This window comes from Pocillopora damicornis, chromosome 9 (assembly GCF_964200805.1).
Source record: "Pocillopora damicornis chromosome 9, jaPocDami1.2, whole genome shotgun sequence".
In the NCBI taxonomy this organism is placed as follows: Eukaryota; Metazoa; Cnidaria; class Anthozoa; order Scleractinia; family Pocilloporidae; genus Pocillopora; species Pocillopora damicornis.
Window position 1 is genome coordinate 2,932,485 of NC_142678.1, and position 11,648 is coordinate 2,944,132.

General features: G+C 39.0%; 1 protein-coding gene across 1 annotated transcript; it reads right to left on the reverse strand.

Annotated features, from left to right (window-relative positions):
- Nucleotides 1-2,222, reverse strand: LOC149039631 (uncharacterized). The gene is made up of 2 exons (XM_089183568.1): nucleotides 1,893-2,222; nucleotides 1-1,715 (listed from the first exon to the last, which is right to left on the reverse strand). Exon 2 carries the CDS (start codon nucleotides 1,657-1,659, stop codon nucleotides 1,105-1,107), a length of 555 nt encoding a protein of 184 aa, XP_089039694.1. The 5' UTR covers nucleotides 1,660-1,715; nucleotides 1,893-2,222; the 3' UTR covers nucleotides 1-1,104.
- Nucleotides 2,223-11,648: the final 9,426 nt, after the last annotated feature.

Sequence of the window (11,648 nt, forward strand, 5' to 3'; positions counted from 1 at the left end):
TTTAGGAATTATTTACTAGAATTTTATTGAATTTATCAATAATGCAGTTTAACTAACATTAACATCATAAAACTCAAAGCCGATGACTCTCGATCGAGGATCATTGTGTTCATTTTCTATTTCAGATATTGTACACAAACAAATACAAAAGCATGAAAACATCAGCAATATTTTAAAATACCCCTCCAAACTAGTCTAACAGGTTTTTCATTCCCATTTAACCCCTAGTGGTGAGGGTGTAATGCCTTCTCTCAAACCTTTAAGTCACTTCATATGAGTGCTAAGTTACAAATGATCTGTACTAAAACAGTAAATAATCTTGATATCCTCTTTGCGGCCTTTCGAAATTTTGTGACTCAGGAAACTCTTATATTTTGGAATTGCGATGCAGCGTGAATCTAACATGACAACTCAAGTCGACCAAATAAGTGTACCAAACACTAAAAAATTTGTAGACTAAAAAACTCTGCCACAAAGAAATTTTTGCTATGAAAACAACTCTACTCGCTTGTCACGTGACACGAGTAAAATGATTCATAATGGACGAAGCAAGAGTCGCGTGATTTCGTCACATGCTGCAAAAGTGTTACAGTGTAACTAATAATACTATTTTGTTCTCTGCGAAATGTGTCTGAACTAAAAGGAAACTACGGGACGCTATTCGAAAGGGTTGGTAATTTTATCCTATACCCAGCTCAGTAGCTTATTAAATGTTACTCATTAAATATAAATTCAATTTTTAAAAAGGACCTGAACGCTGGCAGTGGAATCACGTACTTACTAACTGCTTGGGAGGGTCCAGCAGAAAGAAACCACAGAATTGGATTATTTCTGCCAGCATACCGAAAAATTGTCGCAAATTAAATTCTTGACGCGCAATTCTGTCTGTGCGGTTCCTCGGAAGTGAATATTGCTTACTAATGTATTCCTGAGAACTGGGCAATCGGCGCGCACGAAAAGTATAATATGTCCTGCCTTTAAAAAACTGGAGCATGATCTCGTCATGGCCAAGAAGGACTCTACACCGATCTGGCTGCAGTCCTTCATGGGCATTTTGAATCATCAACAACAGCAACGAGTTTGTAATTAATTTTCATGTTACCCTTACATATAGTCATCCAAGAAGCCTAGATTGAATTCAACTGGAATGAAATCTCCCGAAGGCTCCTCCCAGTCACTACAATCCATCCAAGGTATCAACGAGTATTTTGAGTCTGAATGTGCGCGAGAAAACTTCCTGGAAATCTCCTTTTTGAGTTGCTTTAAAGTTGTCGTCGTTTCTGCTGTAGTTCTTGGACTGAGTGCTTTAACGGAACCTCTGACTTGTTGTGTTTTCAAAAGCTTAATTGTCTCTGCTTTTTTGTTGTCCTTCATCATTTCTTCGATGTAGTCCCAACTCGTGTCAAGCGGGTCACCGTCGACATCCTCTCTATCAAAACTCTGCCATGATGGCGAGATTAACAAAGCTGACTGTGATAGCTTTTTTCCGCCTCCATAAAACCCATGTTCCAATTTGTTCTTCAGCTTTTCTGAACCTCCGTACGGTTTAGCTGGTGCACTAACTCTTCTTCGCCGCTTGAATTCCATTTTTTCTCGTATTTCAAAATTATTATTTAGGTCTGTTTCTGTCACACACAATGAGATTCCATCTTGATACATTGCCTCCTCTGCAATAGCTTTTTTTCCGTTCCTGAACTTAGGTAGGTATTGTTCGGCTATAGATAAGAGTAGTGAAATTCGTTGAAACTTTAAAACCATATGAACAACGACCCCTTAAATTGGCGCGCACGTAAAAATGACAACTGTATTACTTTACCTAAGCGACCGAAATACCAGTTGATTCAGTGATATGGTCAGAAACTGACATTATGAAAAATACAACGATGCCTTACCTTTCCACTGAATTTATCCGCTGCTTCTTCCACTACAGGTTGTGACTCTCAAGCTTCTTAGAATTTTTACAACGATGATTGTAGTTACACGCTGTACTATATGCGACTCACTTTGCTGCCCACGTGACCTACATACGGGAGTGCACTTCACGCGATAAACAAGCTGTAATCACGCAATTTCGACATTAGTCACGTTATTCATAAGGCGGACTTATTTGACTGTTGAAGTATGTTATTTTCAAGCGCAAATCGACATCACGCTGTGATCTTTTTCATGAAACACTACTTCCCTTTTCGATTACTTCAAGGCAAATTACAACAATGATGCATAAAAAAAAAGTTGAGCTGAGTGGATTCAAATAGCTGAAGAAGAGGACGTCGAGACTCGTCGATCACGAGAATCGTCACGAGGGAAAAAAAACCTTCGATCAAAATAACTTTACTGAGCTTTCTCTTCGGTATTTTGACCTTTTGCCAAGATTTTGTGCAGAATTGTAAGAACAAGACTCGAGAAAAAATTTTGAGAAGGAAAAGAATATACCAGACCTCTTGAATTGCATTCAATTTTAGACCAGGAGTTGATAAGTTGTGAACTTCATATGACTAGGATTGCCGACAGGAGAGTAGAGTGAACCATGTGATTCAGCGTCAGTGAAAATAGGGTGTGACGACTGGTCACGGTAGAGAAATGATTGTGTGCACGATCGGTGAGCCGAGACAAGCCCACATCGATGTCGCCACAGACGTTGAGATCCCTGTAGGAATTGAAAAGAGCAACCCAGTGCGCATTCTTTCGATTTTTCATCCGCTTTCGTCAAGAATAGTGGTGCCGGCTCGCTTATGCTCGCAAACAAAAAAATGCTTGAAAGGAATTAAACCTTAGCATATGCTATTTCCAACAGTTAAAGAACGATTCCATTGCGCCGGCTAACTTGCCATTTTTCGCTCGTCTTTACTTAGTGAGAGCCAGTGTAACAGGCTCTTAGGAAAGCTGTCTGTATCGACCATTACTAGTTTGGTGATCGTAAGAGCAAGAATAAAGTCATTGATATGAAGAACAATTTGAAGCCTCTTCTTTGCTTTAGATCGACTAAATGTTCTTACTTTACGTGAAAGTGGTGAACAATGGGGTGCTATAACTGGTAATTTGGCATTCCATACAAACTTATCCAGGATAAGTCCTAAAAAATTCTCACTTCTATTTTTATGCCTATAAAACTTCAAATACATGCAATTTTTCTTCAGTCCTTCGTCATCCACGCTTTGTCAATCATAGACACCACTTATGCTTGCTAGCATAACTTACTCTGCAGGGGATCATCTTTAACAACTTCTGCTCATTTTCGATAAAAGAATAAGCTACTTTTGAAAATGTCATAACCTTTACTTTACTTGCTTCTGAAAAGGAGGGGGGGAGGGGCGCTTTTTCCCCCTTCCCCCCCAAAAAACCTGCCGGGGAGGGGTGTAAACACCAAGGATCGTGATCGACCTTTAACATCCTTTTTTGCTGGTCCTTTTTTACGCCAGAGCACGAGCCCGCTTATTTTACCCCTGACGTCTCCTTTAAGAGAGGAGACCCCCACTAAGTAAGGTCTTCTGGAGCAGGGCTTGGTTTTAAATGCACAAAAACTCCATATTAACAGCGGCTGTTTGTATCTTCTCAGAAAGAACTTACAAAACAAAATACGCTACCAAACAAACCACTGCGAACAGAAAGACATGTTATTGTACTTCAGTGTCTTGTACCTATTCATTTGATAACACTCTTGAAATGGACTAAGTCTCTAGACTCATATTTTGTACGAGGGATCATTTTGATCGCAAATTCTCTCTAAAACGGGCTTCAAAGTTGAAGACCCGGCGGTACACTCAGAACATATTCGAGCAGCCCCCGCCGGAATTTATTACCGACATGTATTGTGCCGACTCACTTACGGCTGACCTTACTGTGGTGCGACCTTTCTTCTGCATACGTTACCACAACCATTACTTAGCTCGCCTAACTGGTGGTTTGATTAATGTTCTTTATATTACATGCAGACTTCAAAATTCTCGAATCTGCAACAAATTTGTTCAGTAATTTGTGATCCACAACCCATCCCAGCTAGCTCCAGCTCCTTGTAAAGAGAAATCGTGCACACGAGTCTAAAAATAAACATCCTTGATGGCAGTTATAAGGCAATTGACGCCGAGAATCATAGCTCAACCCGCGGGCAGTTGATTACTTCATTTAAAAGAAACTAAGTGATCAACGTCAGTCGCCAGACAAGCTATACAAGAAACCTAGCGAAGAGGTATTCAAACCGATACGATCTGTTGAATGTTTCTAACTTTATCAACTTTTTTTAGCGCTTGGCCTGTTCTATGCCTCATTGCCCCCAAGAAGTAAACAACAAACCCACCACCTTTGTCTATGATTTTTTCATTTTCTAAAAATACATTTTAACTTCATCTGCTCTACATACATAAAGCGCCTTTGATCATATAAATGTTAGAGGGCGCTATAGAAGTAAATAAATTATTATCATTATTATTATTATTAGCACGAACATCAATTTATCTATTATTGCACATAGTTTTTGACGGTTTCTACGATTTCGAATAACATGTTCATTATGTTACAAGTTTTATATCTTGTTCACAGAAATTGATCAGATTTCTCGGTATATTCTGACTAGAGTGTTCACAGATATATCTTCATCATCAGCCAACCATATCTACCTCTTCACCTGCCTACGAAAGTTAAATCTAGTTGAATTTGTGCCGTAGGTTTCACTTTGTAGTTTTTCCTTCAATCTCGTACGCTCGATAATCATAACAATATTGACACTTGATTAAAGAAACGAACTCTCTTCCCTAAAGAGCAGAGCACTCCTCACAGTTTCATCAAAGCTCTTCGTCAAAAGTTACTAGATATTCCTTTTAGCAAAACCTCCTAACGCCTTACTAAAGAAAAAAACTCTCTGACTTACGGAGCAAAGCAATCCTCAAAGTTTCACTAAAGTTCTTCGTCAAAAGTAACTGGTAATTTCTTTTAGCAAAGCCTCCTAACATAGGCTGGTTCTTAACTCATAGAATAAGCAAAACGATTGAAGATTAAGTTGTGTAACTTTGCCCTGTTAAAGCTCTCGAGTGCAAATGCAAAGTTTCATCTCAGATGGGAAAACAATGATCTCACTTATAGAGCTACGTCCTTCGCTCTGACGAAGGGCTAAAACCCGAAACGTCTGCTTGAACTCTTAACAGTGGTCAATTTATATTTTCAACTCAGTTGATGAAGCTAAATTATGATGTCACATCAATAAACACCTCACCAACGTCGCACCACACTTTCTTTAGAAACTTACCCCATTATCACTGCCCGTTATCAAATTGGAGAAAAACTTACAAAAATGTTACGATAGGATGTTTCAATACTAGAACCACAAATGAATCAAGCAAGGGCGAAATAATTTCAAGTTATTTATATTATGATGCAAGGTTGTTCATCAGTCTTCCATAGCCGTAAGCTAAAATTTCGCCGATGGGTTAACTTTGAGTGAGGTAAGCCAAGCTTTACTTTACATCGTTGAAAACTTAGCGTTATTCTAACGGGAGACATCTCGCCAAAGATCTACGCCCTCTATAAAGATGGGCCCTGAAACCTCCAACTATCCTCGCAGTTCCAGGGTTTGTACAAGTCGATGGTCTTGATTCAATGGCGGCAGTGGTCCATTTTAAAACCCGCCCTGTCCTTCCGATTCATCACGGAAACCCTTTGAAAAGCTGACTCAGTCGTGAAAAGGTGAAGACAATGACCTGTCAAATTCAACTTGTTTCTTTGGTTCTTGCAAAGATTCCGACGATCGTCTCATCAAAGCGGCAGGGGCACTACCTCTCCTTCTCTCGAGATCAATTATTTTCTCTCGTTGTTTTTTATTGTCTGCTTTGATCTCCTTGAGATTCTGAAATATTTCACTGAATGCATCGCTCATGGCCTTTTCAAAACTTGTCCCATCGCTGGGGTTGATTTGTGTCTGTTTCTTGGCCTTGTCTTTGTTCATGACAATGTAATCGAAAACTGAGCGAAAATCTTGTCGAGAGAACTGTAATCTGTCACTGCAAGTGTATTTCAAAGCAGCCAGCTTCACGCCTGAAAACTTTGAAATGGTTTGGCTTGTAAAACTGATCTTTAGCTTAATTTATTCTTTATGCCGACAATATTCACAGCCAATCGAATTCCACTTCGAGCATTTATCAAGTCATGGCTTGTGGCATTTAGACGTTTCAGATGCATGTCTTTATTTCACGCCTCCTTAAATTTGAATTCGTTCTTCTTCTAGAAAAACTGCCCCAGGCACAAGCAGTGAGTTTATTAATACAACTTATTTAATATGGAAAAGTTTCTGATCTTCTAATTAAAACACACTCAGCTAAATGCAACCTAATTAGATTGTTAGAGCATTTGAATCCGTGCAGAAACACGATATGACAAGTACACTTAAAAACCAATTAAACATCATTTTAGTCGAGTACGTACCGCATCAGAATCTTCTCGTGCATGGTTCAGTGTTTTTACTATCTATGCATGGCTATGAACCCTACAATTCCACTATTTTGCTTCTCCCTAGAACGGCTTTTGTTCCTATACAACCAAGAAGACAACAGTCCCTACTTCACCTCCCGAACCCAATGTAGCCATTTTGTCTGCAGAATATTCCTCCCGTTGCCTTGGCTACCACACATGCATTGACAAAATTTATTTTGGGTTCGCTTGTGAAGGAGTACGTAACAACATTATGTAGCAACAACCGCACTATGTAGTTTTTGACGATGAAATTTAGTCACCTCCAAAGTTCGGCCGGACTTCTTAAAGAAAAAATATCCAAAGTGGGAGGAATAACAAACAGACTTTAAAAAGATATGCAAATATTTTTTCGGGAGCACAAAAGCGCGACTATACGTGGGTCATTTAAGACTTGACTGACTTGACCGGTTACCTCCGCATATAAGACCTCTTACTGCCCTCTGTTTAGCCTGTGGAAAGGCTTCCGCGCTTAGCTCTGTCTTTACCGCCTATCACATCATCGTCGACCATCGTCGACAGCCGTGCATGGAAACAGTTATATAAATCCCTGCTTGATGGCCTGTCAGATAAAGTGATTGATATCACTTGTAAAGCATAGGGCTATCACGCAAAAACAACGCCGAAAAAATTAACTTGATACGGATGATAACTAATCGAATGGCGATCAGTTAGCCACAAACGTTATTTTTTAGAACGATAACGCGAAATATCGAGTCGCTTGTAAAGTTGAACACGTTTTCTGGTCTCAATTATTGTCCGATAATCGTTCATTCTGATAAATGGACTGATGTTGTAAGAAGTAAGGACGTGCAATTTAGGCAGCAACTTTGAATCAGTCTACCATGCAAAAGAATACAACATATTAATTGAAAAAAGAAATGGAAAGTTATATCAACGTTTAATTGCGATCCTGCTCTTTCTAGAAGCCCTTAAACGAAAATATTGTGTTGCAATTGATTATTTACGACACCCACACGGGTGCGGTTCAAGCCATGAACACGTTCAAGAGGTGGGTTTACAACCCGCCGAGAATGAATCTTAACTTATTAGCAAGTAGCTACTTAGAAGTTTCAAACTACTCAAACTCCGAACCTCCGCGCGACGAACGCGAGACTTGCACCCGAAAATATTGTGGAGGAAGAAGAATGTTTTGTTATCGTTTCTGATTGGTGTATTCGGTTCCATACTCTTAAATACCATCAATATGCATAAGCTGAGATTATTGAAGTTATCACGTTCTTGAATTTCAAAATCATTTCAAGACACATGTCAGTATTTGAATGTTCATCTTGACAAACTCTTTGCTTATTGATGGCAGCTTTATTAATTTTTTACAGAAAGACAACGGAATCGACTTTTTTAACTGGGAAGAGAGAGGCTTTGCAATGGCGTGCATCAAGAATTTCGCACCATTGCACAGCGCCGTATAGACGTTAATTACACTTCACGTTTTGTAGAGGTTGAAGGACATTAATTTGTAACTAATGGACCGAGGTGAAAGCTTAAGCCTAAAAACTGACAGGGTTGATATAAAAAGGGAATGCGGATCATAACAGCTTGAGGAAAGTTGGCTCACCTTAAACTTTGAATCTACGCCATGATAGTTTGCAAGGCCATGAATGCAAGGAACAAAGCTGACAATCAGGATAATGAAAAAATGAACTACGAAAAAGAAATGGAGAAATGTTTGAACTCGATTTTTCGCAATTTACGTGCGTTAGAGGAAATTCGGCGTGTTCGTGTTCCACAGAGGTGTGAAGAGGTGAAAAAGGAACGAAATGCCGGCACGGAAACTTCAAAAAAAGCTACTTACGCAACTAGTTCGCCTGGCACAAGTTACAACAGTTCATAAGTCTTCTGCTGTAAAGAATGAACGAGATAAAATTGGTCTACATGGAGCCTAAACTTTCTCCAGGAAGTACAACGTCCGCTAAAGAACTGTAAACAGACCCCTGGACGGTTTTTACAGTCGAACATTCGTTCCCGGACTGAATTGGAAGCGAAAACAAAACTCGTTAACTGTTCCAAACTAGCTGATGAGGAAATCTGTTTCGAAGTTAAAAGGTTTTCAATTTTTTTTTTTGAACCGGCTTTAACAGCCACCTTGACAACTAAGAATGAGGTTTTGAAATAGTGCCCACAACAGATCACCGATTGAAACTAATCATGTTGATGGTATTTTAGCTCTTGGAATACGTTTTATTGCGTTTAATCTGTCATACGACACAACGTTTTTCTGACCTCCACACGAATTCATTGAACTAAGCGGTAAGTACAATGTAAATAGCTTTTCGCTTACAGATTCCTTGAACGCGTGCCCGAAGGTACGCAACTGCCTAGTATAATTGCACAAGAAAAGCTTAAATGTAAAATTATTAGAGGCATCGTACACTGAACGGATAAGCTGTGACGTGAGTGTTTGTAGCTTCACGACTGTCCGACACGGAAACACGTAGTTAAACGTATTGATCTGTTTACCAACCGTATCACAATTCGTAAACCCGAAGATGTACGAAGATCAGGAAATCCGATGGAATCCTTTTCTTGTGATTTTTATGCAGTTAAATACATGTTTAAGGAGCGTCTTCGTTTAAACAATGCTATACGAGTGGACGTGACCTGAACTGAACTACCAAGGCCGTCCTATTTTGCAACAATTTGGAGGACCGTGAAATACTTAAAAGCCACAGAAAAGTCGAGTGGCATCTAAAAATACCCTCATGAATAAATACATTAAATCATGAACCTGCAAATTTTTTTTTTTTTGACAAAAGTATTCCTCTGCTCATTTATAGTGAGGGGAAGTTTCTCCTCATTTTTTAAAGCTATTTGATTGCATAAAGGGAACATGACATATTGCTTTTGTTGGTAAACAGAAAATTTGTGATGGGACCTAAGAGATTATATTCTAAAGATTTTAGATATATGAAAATTCATATATTTGCACTGCGGTGGAGAGATGAAATTAAGAGATCCTCGCAGCTAAGAACACTACTGAAACGAGTAGTTGTAAATAGGACCTGAAAAAAAAAGATTATAGACTGTTCATATTCTCTTGAGGAACCATATTAGAAAGAATTCGCCGTCCCCTCTATTGTCGTAATGGATAATGATAGGCTAATTATATCGGCCAATCCGAGAAAAAATATAGGAACATTACCAGGAGTTAGAAATGAGAGCCTGATGGATTTTTTGAAGATGGCCTCGAGCGCTGGAGACATGGAGGACCAAATGGGAATTGACCCCTAATCACAAGATCATAGGAAATTACATAGGTGTTTGGCAAGAATGCGGCTGCCTAGTGGGGCTCACTTTCATTCATTTATTCAATTTGCTGAGTTTTTTTGTGTCGTTTTGTCTGCTTACAAGTTCCTGCCTCTCCCGTCCCCAACGATACAACTTAAGTCACCATGGAAACCCCCATTCCACTTCCACCAGCGGAAATCAAATTTAATTTGGAATGTTACTTACTCAAGACATACTTGACACTTCAAAGATGTCATGCCGGGAACGTTAATGAAAACTTGGCTCTGAAAACCTGTTAATGTTGTGCTAAATCATCTAAGTGTAACCGAACATTACAGTCACACAATGAAACCCACGGCGTTATTTACTGTGTCTTGTTTAACTATTTTTCTAGACAAAACAATATAGACTCCAATCCTTTGCTAAGCGAGAACTGAATAGTTTTACTGATGCATTCCAATGGTTCGCATGCATAAACGCACGATCGAGTAGCGCGCGTTTGGTAGGCGTGATGTTAACATAATCTGGCTTAATCGTGACTGTCATGTTTAATTTGATATGGGAAATATTCAGTTATGGAAAGTATTCGTGTTCTTAAATGCTTTACAATATTTGAAAAGACTTTGTTATCACTGATTTAGCCTGAATTCAAAGACTGGCAAACAGAAGTTTTAAAGTTGACACGTGCTGACAAAAGGTTATAAGGAGTTAATTAGGATTCAAGTTTTGGTTACAGTGAGAGATAAGGGTCAGGTGCTTCTTCAACAGTGCGTAACTTAATGCAGAACTTTGAGACTATGGACGCAAAAGATCGAGTACGAAAGAAAAGCAGCTCTTCCTTTGATTATGAAAAGGAAATGGAAAAAGCTTTGGGCGTGATTTTTCAAAATCTACGTGACATAGAAGAGAGTCGATTTCGGATGGCTTCTTATCAGTGCGATGAACACCAGATGGCAAAGCCACTAAGTGTCTCTGAACAGCCTTGCTACATTGCAGACTTGCCGGCACAAAAGACAGATCGCGAATTTCAAGAAGTTCACAAGGAACAGGTTACAAATGTTAAGTCCAGGAGAAAGTTACCGTCTGTACCAGTTTCCAAAGGAAGGATTTTTCCCTCTTAAATAAATATGGAATATTTTTGATCGGGGACTGAAAGATGGCTTTGTTAGGGCAGACAGAAAATAAGACGTCAGGATACGGTGATATACATGCTCAGTGCAGCGAGGCCGGCGCACCGTAGTTTCGGCGATCGACTGTTCGCTGGCATCAGAGTTCTTGGGGAAAGCAGGAAGAACAGGGGCAAGTTAAGACGAAGGTTAGAGATGGAAAGTAACATTTTTGTCAGTTTTTAAGGAATAAGAACAGCCGTCTTAATTACAGTACGGCCTTTATGTTTAATCTTACGTGATAGAATTTCTCAGTACAGAATTACGATCGAAAACGCTGAAAAACCGACATTCCAATCTTTTAGTTCCTTAACTAGAAACTGGATGTCAAAAACTTTGTCGGGGGTAAATTAACGTTCAAATTACATATTGTAAGTTAATTGTTATAAACTTTACAGCAATACGTCTAAAGTAAACATTAATAACCTGAAAAATGCCACAATGTTTGTGTACCATCAACGGATTATACGCCTACATTTAGCAGCAAATAAACATGTAATAAGTTGGTGTAAATATTGTTGTAGATAGAGTAATTGTGTTTTTTTTTCTGCCAAAACTAATTTGATGTCATTTCGTATTTATTATAATGTATCATGATTTAGCTCCATAAAGTTACTAAATCAAGATAACATGGCTTACTTTTCAGTTCAAAGAGGTGGTAAAGTAAACAGATTGTAGAAAGCGTTAATTAATTACTGCCGGAAGAGATTTAAAGAAGTGTAGACTCGCTATGACGCTTAATCAAGTGGAAGAATTCTTGTTAAGCACACCGATCAA

What these genes read in the sequence shown, in the direction of transcription:
- LOC149039631 (XM_089183568.1), bottom strand. Translation starts at nt 1,659, where the DNA reads ATGTATCAAGATGGAATCTCATTGTGTGTGACAGAAACAGACCTAAAT.